This window comes from Nipponia nippon, unplaced genomic scaffold (genome assembly GCF_047370975.1).
Source record: "Nipponia nippon isolate SJK-2023a ecotype South Korea unplaced genomic scaffold, ASM4737097v1 scaffold_11, whole genome shotgun sequence".
NCBI lineage: Eukaryota > Metazoa > Chordata > Aves > Pelecaniformes > Threskiornithidae > Nipponia > Nipponia nippon.
Window position 1 is genome coordinate 1,734,971 of NW_028262302.1, and position 15,001 is coordinate 1,749,971.

A 15,001-nucleotide genomic window follows, 5' to 3' on the forward strand; every position below is an offset into this window, starting at 1 on the left:
TTGTTTTTCAAATTACATAGTAGATCATGTATGGTAATGCATTTTTTACTTCTCAGTTGTAAAATTTAAGATGCATTTGGCTTATATTAGGTAAATTTGACACTTTAAATTGCTCAGCTGTTAAGGGTGTCTTCAGGGTTCACTATCAACAGCCTAAAAAAAGAGAAGAAAAAAAGAAAGCAACCCCTGCATAAAAACAACACCCCAAACCCAAATTATTATATATGTTATAGTAAAAAGGGTCAGTCTTGCTTCTCAGGTGTGTAGGCTTCTATGATTTAGTTTCTTTACCTTAATTGAATTTCAGATTTATGTAGAAGTAGTGGCCTGATAGGTTTTTAATCCACGTGCATTTCTATTTAAAAAAAACCAGACAAATAAACTGATTGTGATGCCACAGAATATACTTCATGTGTACAAATTCTGTTCAAGGGTAGAGATGCTGTATACTTGTGTTAAAAGCCTAGTTATACTCTTCTTCTAACCAGAAACTTGATAGTTATCACTGAGCCTTTGTCTTTCCATCATCTTTCCCATCAAAACTGTGATAGCAAAATGCCTTAATATACGATACCAAATTACGAATGCTTCATCCAAAAAATGAAGCGCACATTTTGAAATGCTAATAGTGAAATTCTTATTTGGCATTGTTGGAAAAGCTCCCATTGCTGCCTTAACCTTTCAAACGAGCCCTTAAACATACTTGCTTGCGATTTTGCAAAATGTTGAATACAGTTAGCTTTTTATATTAGACAAACTTGACGTTCAGCACTTTAAAGGGCTTGCTCTTTACTACTTAATTTGCAGAACTTGGTAATTGGTAGTATGTCTTGCCATCTGTAGGAAAAATAGTTTAATTTCCACAAAATGTGTATGTATATCTATAAAAAAGCATATAGAAATGAATCTTGTAAGTCTAGACTACATAGCTGAAGTAATTTTTATTTAAAATTTATTGCCTAATGTACCATATGTGGTTGGATAAACCCATTTTTTAGCATTCTTTTGTGTAAATGCATTTGATTAAAATGTTTTGCCTGCTTAATTGGTGTCAGAGACTTGCATTTCAGTATTGTTAACGTGTCTGCAAAAGTTTACTCTGGCCACTTTTTTATGTTTTTCACATTCCTTGTTACTAGTATAATTCAAATTGCATTAATTCTAATATATTTGCAAACATTGCTGCTTTTTTTTTACAATAAGATTTGATACCTTTTAAAAAAGTTAAAATATTATTTCTGCATAAATGTACATGGAGTAGAGAACATTGTTTATAATGTTTGTTAATATAAAGTCTGTGGTCTACGTTGTAAGTAAGAAAATGAGCAAGTGAGGATTCTGTGTATTGAGAATCTAGATTTTGTGAAGACATTTGGCTCAACTTGTAGAGACTTATATTTCATGCTTCAATTGCAATTTAGAGAGAAAGGAAACAGTGATAACTTCTGTCTAAAATCAAGATCATATTTTTATTTCTATGGGCAGTTTTGAAATTTTGCTCAACTAATAATTCATAAAGGAAGACAGACATTTTGACAAATACTTTTTTTTTTTTGTTCCTTACACAGACAAAAGAAGTTGGTTTACTTGATGCAGACATATATGGACCTTCAATTCCAAAGATGATGAACTTAAAAGGAAACCCAGAATTAACACCAAGTAAGTGGAAGTGATTTTTCTTGCTGTCTTCTTTGTATAGGGATGAGTAGGGACCACTCATAGGTGCTTCCTTGGTGTGGCACAGAAGAGATGCAAACCAGAAGATGAAGAGTTAGTGTAGTTTTTTTATTTTTAGTAATGAGGTTGCTTTCAAAGCTAGCTTGTACAACTAGGAACATACTCAGGGTCGTCTTTCTTTTTTGTTTTTTTATGTTGGTCCACAGGCTTTGGGAGTTTCATGGATTATTACTAGAGACACTGGAAAGGGTAGCTAGGAAAGGAAGGTTACTGTCAGTAGTTTTAAACTTGCTATACAGGATCCCACTATAGAAGACCTCCAAATTAAAAAAACAAAAAACACTAGTATAGGAAAAAAAAAAAGACTAATCTAGGAAATAAGAAAAGGATCATTACAGTAGCTTGTATACAGTGTCATTGGAATGATTGTGTTTCATCTCTCTCTCTTCAGCCAAACACGCCAGGCCACTTGATTCATTTTTATTTGAAGTTGTGTGTTTAGGAATGCAGTGGTGGTGACTTCACTACCACAAGGTAAAGACAGTAGACAAAACTCCTAATTTTCCTTTTGCTAGGAAGGATTCTGGTCTGGGGAAAAGTAAATTCAGGTAGGAGACTCTGGAGAGAAATAAGGAAGACCTAAAGTAGAAAGGTTGCATCGAGTCTGTTTACCTTTCAGAAATTTAACTTCCACTCAGGCCAGCCAAGGGTGAAACTGAAGAATGGCTTTATCCTGATACCCTGTTTGCCTGATGCTTGAGTGTAGGGGATTGTGCTTTTTTGGGAGTGGTAGGGACACTGAGGCGATAGGATTTGTTTAATGCTTTGTCTTTGCTATCCTGTGATAAAGTGCATGTAATTCTAAAAATTAAAAACATGTAACCAGAGACAAAAACAGTCCCACACTGTAACACCTGGCCTACACATGAGAAAGTACTAGGATACTACTGAAGAAAGTACAAACTGGCAATACTTGTTGACAGGGAGGGATCAAGGACATGTACCAGTTCAAATAGGACATAAAAGAGCTTCAGTGAAATAATCAACTGTAAATACCCATTAATATTTGTGGGCAGTAATTGCTAGGTAAAAGGGAAGTTAAATATTCCTTCCACTTCCTTTCATGCCATGATCTTTGTTTATTTATCATAGAATCATAGAATAGTTTGGGTTGGAAGGGACCTTTAAAGGTCATCTAGTCCAACCCCCCTGCAACGAGCAGGGACACCTTCAACTAGATGAGGTTGCTCAGAGCCCCATCCAACCTGGCCTTGAATATTTCCAGGGATGGGAAATCTACCACCACTCTGGGCAACCTGTTCTAGTGTTTCACCACCCTCACTGTAAAAAATTTCTTCCTTATATCTAGGCCTAAATCTACCATCTTTTAGTTTAAAACCATTACCCCTTGTCCTATCGCGACAGGCCCTGCTAAAATGTCTGTCACCATCATTCTTATAACCCCCCTTTAAGTTCTGAAAGGCCACAATAAGATCTCCCCGCAGCCTTCTCTTCTCCAGGCTGAACAGCCCCAACTCTCTCAGCCTTTCCTCATAGGAGAGGTGCTCCATTCCTCTACATCTACTCTGCTATTGTTGTAGAAAGTCCATTTGTAACTGATCGTAATTTGTTTGTGTGGGTGTTGTGGTGGTTGTTCACTCTGTACATTCTCACTTGGTATAAAGCATGCAGAATGAAATAGTGCCAGTATCTTTAAAGGGTGGTTATTGAGCTTGCAGCGTTAGCCTCTGAAAAATTAATAAGTGGCAAACTTAGGATTTCTTATATAATTAAAATTCTGTCTCCTTATGCTTATACCCTGTACTCTGGATAAAGAAAAGTGTTGTATTTCCATATATGGATGCGCTGCATGTGCTTATACAGGCAACTGTCAAATTGAGTACTTTCTGCATTTACGTACCTGGCTTACAAATACAGACTTTGTTTAGATTAATTTCTAAGAGAGAAGGAGAGTACTTGGTTTTATTTGTTGGATTTCTGTTTTATTTTTTGATGTCAAAGACTAAATCTGTTGTGTAATAAATAAATAACTGAACCCTCTCATGTATCATCCGTAGAGTATGACCTCCTGATACAAATTAAAGTATTCTTGCATTCTCTTGTACTTTGGACCCTGTTGAGGGTATATATCATACACGCTGTGTTTTACCATAACAGATTTTTTTTGCTATGAATTTTGCATTTGAAGTGCACTACGCAATGTGAACACAAAAGGGACTATGTTGTGGTGGTGTTCATCTCTCTCCTCTTTTCCTTTTTATGTGATGTTGACTTTTTCCTCTCCAAAGCAGATAAGGTAAAAATTTGATTCTCTATTTTTTTTTTTCTCCTCACTGTCTGAAAAATTGATTAGATAACTTTGAACTGCTTATACATTTTGCTATGTATTTCATCAATCCATACCAAATTTAAATCCATGTCATGAGCCATAAATAGGAAGCAAGTTGTCCAGTCTATTTCATGTGGTTATACAAATTAACTTGCTAGGAATGCAAGAACTTAAGAGTATATTCAGTCAGATATTAGGGCAGCTCAATTTTGTTTGTATATAAATTTCAGTGACTGTAGATATTTTGGGTATACAGCTGAGAATTCACTATAGGGTTTTGTCTCAACATGTTTCAAGTGCTGTTAAAAATAGAGTTCAATGTAATAGAAAGAAATGGGAGGATTTCCCTGAATTGAAATTGCTACTGTTGACTTGTAAGCTCTAACGTTTTGATTGCTAAAATGTATTCTTTCTAATTCTGTGTGGAAGGTATAAGCAAATATTATCATCAAGATTTAAGAACATACCTTATTTTTTAACTGATGGAAAATGAATCTGCGTATTTCAAAAGCTTGCACATTACACAAGTCTACTGAGAAACTCATGTAGTAATTCAGTATGAAGGATAACAGGACAGAATTTGTATTTCAGGAATTCTGTTCACTTCTCTGTGCACTTTTAACTCTTGAGTTGATGAAGCTGTAGAGTAACAACAATGAAAGTGCTGGCAAAGTAGCTGATGCTAGGACGATTTTGTTGTGAAAATAGGAATTTGGAGGGTGTAGGAAGCTTTAATTGTGAACTTCAAGGATTCCTTTAATGAGTGACAGATAGGATAAGCTTGCAAGGAAGTGATCCGTCTTAGATGTATATATATGGTGTGTGTATATATAGGTGTATATAGACACGTATAGATATAAAAATATGTATGACCCTTGTATTTTGGTATAATGAGGTTTAGTGTTATTTTCCAATTTCTTACTACATTTTTAAGAATAAAATATAAACTCTAAACAAATATTGTTTTGTACAGTAATTGAGCAAAACCAGGCAGTTCTGTGTTAAAGATGTGCATTAACAGTGTATACGTAACAATAAGTAAGTCAAAAACATTTTTCTTAATAGCATAGCAATCACAAATTATGTTTAAAGTCTATTGCTATCTTCAGTATGAGACCTGGATTTGAAAATGAATCTGTAGAGTAATCCTGGGAAGTTTTGAGCACTTTGCAGTCTTTGACTTCTTTTCTCATATGTAGCAGTTGAAAAGGGATTAGGGATGCCTGGTACCATACAGAATAAATCCATGCAGCAATTATTACTTCTGAATAGAAAGTATTATAGTTATGCTGTAATTTAAGTTTTCAAAATGAATTAGGAGTTCTTAACGAGGAGAGAGTCTGTATAAATGGAAGATACTCCACTAGTTTAACTTCGCAAACTGTAGTACACTGGATTTCTGCTAACATTTAATAGGGTGTCATTCAAAATACTTTAACTAAATGGTCAGGGAAATATTGGTTAATAAGTTCATAACTGAATTTAATTAGCTAATGGAGGATTATCTGACTATGGAATAAATATTAACATCGTCTACAATATATACACAAGGCAACGCTTATAACACAAGTAACAAAAGCATTACTTCTAGTCTTTCCCCAAATAATTGACTCAAAAGCCGTTTTCTGGCTTAGTGAACTGCATAATTTCATTGTTTTCCTTTTTTTTTTTTAAATCTGCCATTTAAACTAGTTGGCAGAGAGTAAAAGCTATTATATTACCAAAAGATATTGCCATTTTGCCAGATAAATATAACCTTTCTTCACTTAATTTAAATGATTATGAAGGCTTTGGTGGGCTTTTTTTTCTTTATGATAGTTGAGTGCTCTCTTAATATTTCCAAGCTTTGTTGCCATTTTATGATATCCTCAGTCTCTTTTTTTATTTCTTAATAAAATAGTATATTCAAAATATCAGTAGTGGGCATCTGTTTTCAAAATTTGCAATAAAAAGTAATTTCTGAGAGAAAGCTAGCAGTAGCTGTGTCTGGCCCCATTGAGTCTAATAATATTGCGGGAGCTATAGAAATGAAATTACTGATAAAATTCTAAAGTCAGAAATTGACACTTGCATTTTTTCGCTTGGACACATTTATGTGTCTGCTACTCTTTAGACTGTGATAGCAGAATCTCCTAACAGAAAGTGATAATTTAAAATAGAATCTGTTGTGACTGTTTAAAGATGTCTGCTGGAAATGGCTGTATCAAGGGATTGTGGTGCATCCATTTGAGGGTTATAAATAGAAAATTTGGAGTGGGCTAGTTAAACAGAGAAAATGTTACATGGGTAGGGTAGTTATTGAGGTAACCAAGAAGAAGTTTCTTGATCTTACATAAGGGTTTAATTTTAAAGATACAGTTTGTACTCTTAAACAAAGTTGTCTTTGTCATGCTCTACCAGTCGAACTGCATCATAATTAATTTAAATAAAAACTAAATTTGATTCTTTCAAAAAAGTCATATTTGCTACTGCCACTACCTCTTGATTTGTGAACAAGTGATTTTTAGATTGTGTGTAGTCTAACGGCATGCTTTAATGATTCTGTTTCGAAAGAAGTCTGAACTGAAACCCTGTGTTTTACTTTTGGTGATGTCTTATCCCAGTTTATCTGGATGGCTGAAGTAGAGTGGTTCTGTGTGTCTTACATGTGACAAAATAATAATTCAGAATGTTGTAATTAGTTGTAGTTTATATTTGGGAGGCTCTTTCATATGTGATGAGGTAGTTTAAAATGAGAAGAATACTCAAGTGTTAGATATTTTATTCTAGACCTTGACTGTTGTCCTGAAGCCTGTAACAATTAACCTCAAACTGGATTAATTCAGCTATTGATGAGTTCACTTGTGGAAAAAAATTGATGACCTTTACTTAGAAGGGAAAGAAGGTGGAGGATACGCAACTCTACAAGGAATTATTTATAGGCATGCAGTTGTTAGTTGGCTGTTTAAAAAATAAAAACCCTCTAGACAGTTAATTTATTAAAATTTTATTTTTCATTATATGTAAGTTCATACTTACAATTACAAAAAGAATAAGGCAAAAAAGTATAAGATAAGAAATGTGGTGTAGTAATTTAAAGCCTCTTACCGAGAGCAGTCTTTTTTGGATAGATGGCAAATCAAATTTTACTGAATGCTACTGCAATATAAATTACTGAAACACTGTAACCTGAAAAAATACATTTCAAGTACTTGAAAGCAGAAGTGTCTTACTCTTCATGTTGTTAATCCTGCAGTGCAGTAATTATAAATGTTTTGATATGGATTATGGCTAGCAAATATTCATTACATTATAAAGTTTACTCTTAGAGATACAAATGGTTTGTCTGGTTTAACTTTTATACAAATTGGAATTAAATTGTGAAACGGTTTTATTATAGTAACATGATAGAAACACATTTCATTGTACATACGTAAACAAAAGAAATCATTAATTTTTTTGTTTGTACACTGAACACATTTACCTTTTTGCTTATTTCAGATGAATAAATATTTCCATCCCCCTTCTCTGCTAGAAGTAAAATTAAAGAACTGTAGCTAATTCTGAATTTTCTCAATATTTTTACCTTGCAATTTCACTTTCATGGTTTTTTTCTCTGTGGGTTTCTTGCTGTATTTTTCCTCTTTCCTTCCCCTTCTCTACAGTACAATGGAGTGGCTTTTCAGAATAAAGAAATCAAGCGGAATGCATCAAAAATAGAAGAAATGTCCCTGTAGTGACCAGAGGGTAGAAGTGACAGTAAGAGTTTAAAAGCTAGCATCTCTTTCCGTTGCTTTAGTTGATGGTCGTAATCTTGTAAAGTACATATGACTTCGCTTTACAAGTGGTGAAATTAGAATAAAATCACAGAAGGATTTATGAGGGGAATCATGTGAAATGCAAAAGGGAATATTTAATATACACAGAAACACATTTTTTTTAAAAGTGAAGAATCAACAAGTTTACTGTAGTTTTCATCAATGTCATCAATGTCCAGGTGCTTCCCCCCGCCCCTTCAAATTACACATAATCCTTTGAAGTTTTTTGTTCTATGTCTTTTCACCTGCATTTCTTCTTTTGGGTCTTGATTACAATATTGAACCTAAGAAGGCTGAATTGACTCAAATGTATTGAGTTCCATAGTTTTGCTTTGAAAGCAATGAAAGTCCCTAGTTAACTGGAACTTTTTTTGAAGTTAGATCTTGAATTGAAGCTAATGCATAGGGAATGTCTGCCCCTTGGGTTCCTGCTTCTCCCTGTCCTGCTTTCCTGTTGTCTGTCACGCTGTTACGTGACTGACCTGGGCAGTCCCCCTCTCACAGAAGCAAGTCAGCGCTTCCGATAACGTGAGCCTTCCCAGAGGTTTTGTGTCAGGATGGAAGCCTTGAACTGAACGCCGTATTAGGCTATTTCATTCCTCGTGGGTGTAATGAACCAGAAGAACTCACCCAAATTAGTCTAATAAAGCTTTTGATCCACTATAAATAAACTTTTTTGTCTCCATGGGGATCTGAGGGCTTTTGAAAATGTGGGTTATTTTAGCGATTGTGAGAAAGACATTTGTGATGGAAGGCAATGGCAAGATACTTAAAGCTAGTCCTGTCTTACTCTTCTAAACCTAACGGGTCAGCAATGCCTTAAAATGTAAAAGATATGACTAAATCACTGTGCTGTTTACTTGTGCCAGACTTGCTTTTGAAGTATAGTCTTCCAGCAAGCAATTAGTTCTTTTGCTTTTAGGTAGGACCGATGAAGACACATCTGCAAAACTGTTCTGTTAATGAAAAAGCTTTTACAGAGCTTTGTTTCCTCTGTAGTCTATCAGCAGGAAAAAAAGTGGAAAACCTACTCAGGTAATGGGAGTGGTAGACCGGCTAAATATGAGAAGCAAATCTTTTGGCAAAAGCTGCATTTCTTTATGCATTTGTTTCTGAAAGTTGAACTGTGAGGATTGAATAATGCTCTTTGATTCTCGCTGCTAGTTTGCTTTGGTTTAAGTATTTGTGGTGTCTTCGTGGTTAGGTAACACTGTGAGTGTGGGGTGTAATGGGAAATCACAGCCTTCCTTGTGAGGAACTCTTCAAGCTTAAAATACAAATTGCAGTATTTCTAGGGCAATCCTGCAAATAAACGTATAACACAGTGTGAAATCAAGCTTGAAATCTCAATTAGTCTGTCACCTGCCATGGAATATTCTGGGCTTCTGGCATAAGCAGTTAAAACTGATTACAGTTCAAATAATGATTTAAAATTTGTGACTCTGACTAACCTTCTTTTGGTGACAGCATCCTTTCCCCTCTGACATAGGTCGGTGCCTCTGTTTTATTGTGGGATGCTCTTGGGACCTGTTGCTATTTGTCCCCCTCCCCTTCGCCACATTTCTTTTCCCTTTACCACACTGTGGGTGGAATTCACTTGCCTTTGCTTAGGAGACTAGTACTGCTTTACACACGCTGCAGTATGGTGTCTGGCATCTAGCTGCCCCCTCAGAAGGTATGGCTCTCCCCTATGCCCTCTGTCAAATCTGCTAGCCCTGTACAAATCTCAGATCCCTAAGGCATCCAGAGTGGCAGGAGACATCTATATTTACACGAGTAAAGCCCAATCTTTTTGTTACCCTTCCTTCTTTCCCCCCCCCGCCTTCCTTCTTTCCCCCTCCCGCCTTCCTTCTTTCCCTGTCCTGCTGTTGGAAACCCTGTATAGTCTGAAGCCTTTGTGTCCTTGACTGGAACCTGGATCCTCCCATTACAGAACGTTGATCTTGGGAGGTGACTTTCAAAATAAACAGCAAATAAGTTCCTTCTACGTAGCAACAGCCATATGAGAATTACTGTTTACTCTGATTAACAGAAGGTGCTGTGTGAGTTGGAGTCCTAACTTTAAGATTGTGATAGAGTATTTTGTAGTCACTGCAGCATGAAATTGTACACAATTAAAAACCAGATGATGCAAAAATTTTTGAGATTTTACAAGTGACCATGTTGAAAATCTGTTTCAGCTTGTCTGTATGTGTGGTACATTAATTGAGTTTGTCTCAGATAATCTTGTTTAATGTACTGGAATCCACAGATTATTCTTACTCTGAGTAGCATGGTGGCTGTGTATTTTGTTGTGCGATACATCTGTGTTTCAGGCAGTGAGATGTCGCTGAGATGTGAGGAGCTGGAAAATAGCAATTTGTCATGAAAACCTCAGTTAATGATGATCTGTGCAAACAGCAGCAGAACCTTTAGCTTTTATATAGAAGTATCAACTTGCTCAAATTTTGATACATGTATGCAGAAGGTTTTATTTAAATGGGTTTTATTTAAATAACATACTATAAAAGATGAAGGAATACTTAAGCTTATGAACTATGCAGAAATACACTTCTAAAGCTGCTGCTTTAATGCTTAAATGTGAGATGCTAAAATGTTATTCGGAGACCTAGGTATTATAGACAACACGTAGTGTAACTTTCTGCAGCTTTTTCTGTTGTACGCTGTTTGTGGCTCAGTTTGCTTTTTTAAATTTTAATTCTTTCAGATATATTTGGGAGTTTCAAGGGAAAATACATAACTTCAGCAATGCACATAAACATCTAGGCAACCTGAACAGTTTAGCAGTTCTGCATTACATGCTTTCCGACATTGGAGATGCTGTAAGTGGAGCCATGGCTGTTAAAGCATCGGGCCTTGGGGGAGCACACATAGGTCTCCGAATCCACAGGATTCTTGAATGACCTAGAGTAAGTTTCACAGTCCAGGTCTTGATTCCTTCATCTGTAACATGAAATAATAATTCCTCAGCTCAGAAGCGTGTTGTTAGGTAAAAATGTTCATTTTGGGTGCATGGGTGTTACGGAAACGGGGCTTGTATAAAAATTACGAATCAGGAAACAGATGCATTCAGAGCATAGCCTGGAGCTTGCAGTGGTGTCTGTGCTGGCAAACACTTCTGCATTGGTAGTGTCTTTGGAAACATTTGGAACTCGGCATGCAAAGGTCAGTAGGATGTTTTTAACTGGAAAATAGTACAATTGTTCTACTTTTTCATAGATATAGCTATTGATGTCCCATCTTAGAAAAACTTAAAAGTGCCACTTTCCTGCTCGATGATCAAAATCCAGTTAGGACAGACAGATTCCTTCCATTATTAAGAATTTTTGAAGACAAACATTAAGTAAAATAATCAGTTATCATTCTAGGAAGTCTCTGCTCTTCCACTATAGTGGCAAGTTCCAAAAATAGCCGAGTACAATAGGCAATCTTTAACAGGGAGGAAGATCGAAGCTTCTGGTGTTCTCATCTCATGTTTGCATTTTTTTTTTTGCCTTTGAAATGGTAAAAAAACCCAACCTACCCCTTATTTCAGACACTTGAAAACTCTGAGCAACTCCTCTGCGTTAGTGCTCGCTCAGTCAGTGAGCTCAAAATAGATATGCTAGGGTGTTGCATGATCCGCTATACTCATATTTAATAATTATATGCTACCTTTGCTTTTCTTAAACAGCATGATGCCTCCTAAGGAGGTGTAATAGAACATCACAGTCTTCTGGAGTAATGATCTTTACTTACCTGATGAGATATCACTGAATGTAAGCCTTTGCTTGCTCTAATGTATCAGTCGGCAGATCTTTTCTGAAAACTAAGCCAAGAATTGAAGTGTCTCCTTGTGGCTTAACCCCGGCCGGCAACTGAGCACCATGCAGCTGCTTGCTCACTCCCCCACAGAGGAATGGGGAGAGAATCGGAAGGGTAAAAGTGCAAAAACTCGTGGGTTGAGATGAAGACAGTTTAATAGGCAAAGCAAAAGCTGTGCACACAAGCAAAGCAAAACAAGGAATTAATTCCCTGCTTCCCATCGGCAGGCATCTGTTCAGCCATCTCCAGGAAAGCAGGGCTCTATCACACATAATGGTTACTTGGTAAGACAAACGCCATCACTCTGAACGTCCCCCCACTTCCTTCTTCTTCCCCCAGCTTTATATGCTGAGCATGATGTCATATGGTGTGGAATAGCCCTTTGGTCAGCTGGGGTCAGCTGTCCCGGCTGTGTTCCCTCCCAGCTTCTTGTGCACCCCCAGCCTCCTCACTGGTGGGGTGAGAAGCAGAAAAGGCCTTGGCTCTGTGCAAACACTGCTCAGTGATAACTAAAATATCTCTGTATTATCAACACTGTTTTCATCACAAATCCAAAACATAGAACCATGCAAGCTACTATGAAGAAATTTAACTCTGTCCCAGCCAAAACCATATATATAGCTCTGTACATACTTTCTGTGCTGCACTAACCCATGGCCACCATTGAACGGCTATGTCAGGCTTCCCAGAGAAAAAGAATGGGGCTGCTCGGTTACCTTGTCAGAATAGTCTGCAAGGCTTGATTTTTCAGGGCAGAGGGAAGTTTAAAAAAAAAAAATAATTACAAAATGCAGAAGATCCATCCCAATTTCTTCAACATCATTCTTCCCCACGTGAGTAACAAACCAGCCTTCAGACCAGTCCTAGAACTCTTTTAATCAGCAGTCTGCTGTAAATACTGTTATGAATTTGCATGTGTCTGCCTTTTCCAGTGCCCTACTTGTATCCTACCAGAAAAGACGTTTTATTGACATTTCATTGGTGCTCTGTTGATCTTATTGATCTGATTTTGTATGTTCAGAGAAAACGCAGCACCCTTTCATTTAGGGCCATCAAGCTTTCTGAAAAGCTGTAAACAGGGATATTTTATTGATCTCTGAGCATAGGTAGCATAGTATTGCTGTGTGTTGTGATTTTTAAGAAATCTGTTTTTTCATGTGTTGGATTTTTGGAGCTGTATGGTAGGCATCTGATAACAGAGGAGGAAGTGTTTACTCTGAAAGCAAAGGAAATTAGAGATGTTACTGAGATCTCATTAAGCTAAATCTTCTTTACATGTTATGTTTTAGAAAATCTTCATGAGACCCAGGGCGAAGGAGGAGGAATGCCCATTGCTTTTGATGAGATAAGGGTGATTACCAGAGCCCACTGGAGCACTTTAGATTTGAGATAGTCTTAAGAATGCTTTTTAGCAGTAAGGAACAGTGGGGTGCTCTGCAGTAGTTTGTATTACTTTGAGACTATGCAGAACATTATAGCCAGAATATACAGCCGGTTGTGAATTGTTCTTGTGCATTGTATAAATTTGATTAAATCTTGCTGCTCGGAGCAGTTTATAGTCCTCGTTGTTAACCGAAGAAAGTACAATCCAGTTTTCATAAAATGAAACTCTACCATCGAGAAATACACAGTGAACATGTTTTACTAACAGAGAGGCACTTTTGGCTACTCTGTAGGTCAGTGCTTGTGTACTCACAGCAACTCTCCTATTTTACCTACTGAGGTGAAGGAGAGGGAGGTCTCTGAAGGTGTGTCTGTTCTGTGAGATTAGTATGTCTACCTGGGCTCTATACAGATGAAACCGTCCATGCAGGTAGCGGGTGTTGAGAAGGTAGCCTCTGGATATTTGACTGATATACTGTAGAGCACTTGGATTGAACTGAGAAGTGGCATAGTATTTTGGTGATCTTTCTCAGAATAAATGCATCTTTTCCATTCTTCTTACCCTCCAGTTCCTGGTCCTTATGTGCTGAGCAGTCAAGGATTGCCCCCCCCCCCCTTTGTTTTCTTTTGCTTTTTCTTAAAATTGTTCCTATTTCATGGTAAAAATGAAGCAGACCTTGAATCTGCAGTGATGTGTGCTGTTGCAGATACTTTTTTTTTCTTGTTTCTTTTTTTAAAACCCTCTCATAGGTAAATATGTAGTCATTTTTCTCAAGACTTCTAACAGTATTATAACATGTGGCGGTACATACGTTGTTTACAAGGACACCAAAGCAGTGCCTAGAGATGGCTCTAGGCTGAAGTTCAAATGTCATCAACCTCTTCATAACAAAACTATCTTGGTGCAGGGGGGAGAAGTAAGACTGTGATTCCTAGAAATGTGGCTAGACGGTATAATGCCACCAAAATAAGCCGACTAAACACTGAAAAGTGCTGCACAAGTAGAGAAGTGTTGTGTTACACTGGTGCAGTCCATCAGTCCAAGCCCACTCTTTTCCAATAGCAGTTCCATAATCATTCCTGAATGGAGCATTCATGAGCAAGTGATTTGTTTAGCTTCTGATTTTGTTGGTTTTGATTTGTAAACCAAAACATCCAATTTATTTTCAGCCATATTTCTACAAAATTACATGTCTAGAATGCCCACTTACTCTATTGCTTGAAAGCTTTCATCTGTAGAGTTTAGCTGTTTAATTTGCGCGCTCTTGGGTGTTATTTGTCTGAATTTGGAGTTCAGCTTTGAATGCACTGCATTATATTCACATTATTTTTATTTTACTATCTATATCTATTTTACTTTGGGTGCATCAAAGGTTTCTGTCAAAATATGTATTATAATATATTTTTTTATTGCTTGAAGTATTCTTTCTATTTTCTGCTGGTTCCTGCCTGTGCACGCTCTTAAAACAAACCAGCTAGACCAAATAAAATTCCTTTTGTTCTTTTGTGTGTGTGTGTGCACCATTTTGAGATAAGGTGTGGATTTGGATGGCAGAGACTATAAAGAGGAGGTTTTGGCTTTTGTGAGGTTTTGTTTTGAATGCACTCTTTTTTTTGTTTGCTTCCTGGTTGCTTGCCCCTTTGCCAGCAGAACAATTACAATATTCCCAACCCCACCCCACCCCCCTTTTTTTTTTTTGTTGACACTGGAAAGTGTAGGAATATGGAGCATGACAAGGACATTACTTCTGCAATGTTCAAATAAGCATCTTTTGTTCCTACAGAAATTTTAGAAGTCCTGCAGACTTCTGCCAGTCTGAAGAAACCCAGGACTTCTTACCTAGAGCTGTTGACAGCATGTAGTTTAGGGGTGGCTTTATTTGGTACCTCTTCTCTGGGATTCCAAAGCAGACTTAATACAATGAGAAGAATTCCCCAAAACACTGGTGTGTTAATGGGAACGATCCTCTGATTCACGAGATTAGTGAAT

General features: G+C 36.9%; 1 protein-coding gene across 2 annotated transcripts in view; it reads left to right on the forward strand.

Annotated features, from left to right (window-relative positions):
* NUBPL (NUBP iron-sulfur cluster assembly factor, mitochondrial) overlaps positions 1–15,001 on the forward strand; it is an 88,943-nt gene that overhangs the window by 18,081 nt on the left and 55,861 nt on the right. For both annotated transcript variants that reach the window (XM_087747140.1, XM_087747141.1), the window contains exon 4: positions 1,569–1,659. In XM_087747140.1, the coding sequence (XP_087603266.1) occupies positions 1,569–1,659 (91 nt within the window). The remainder of the gene's footprint in view (positions 1–1,568; positions 1,660–15,001) is intronic.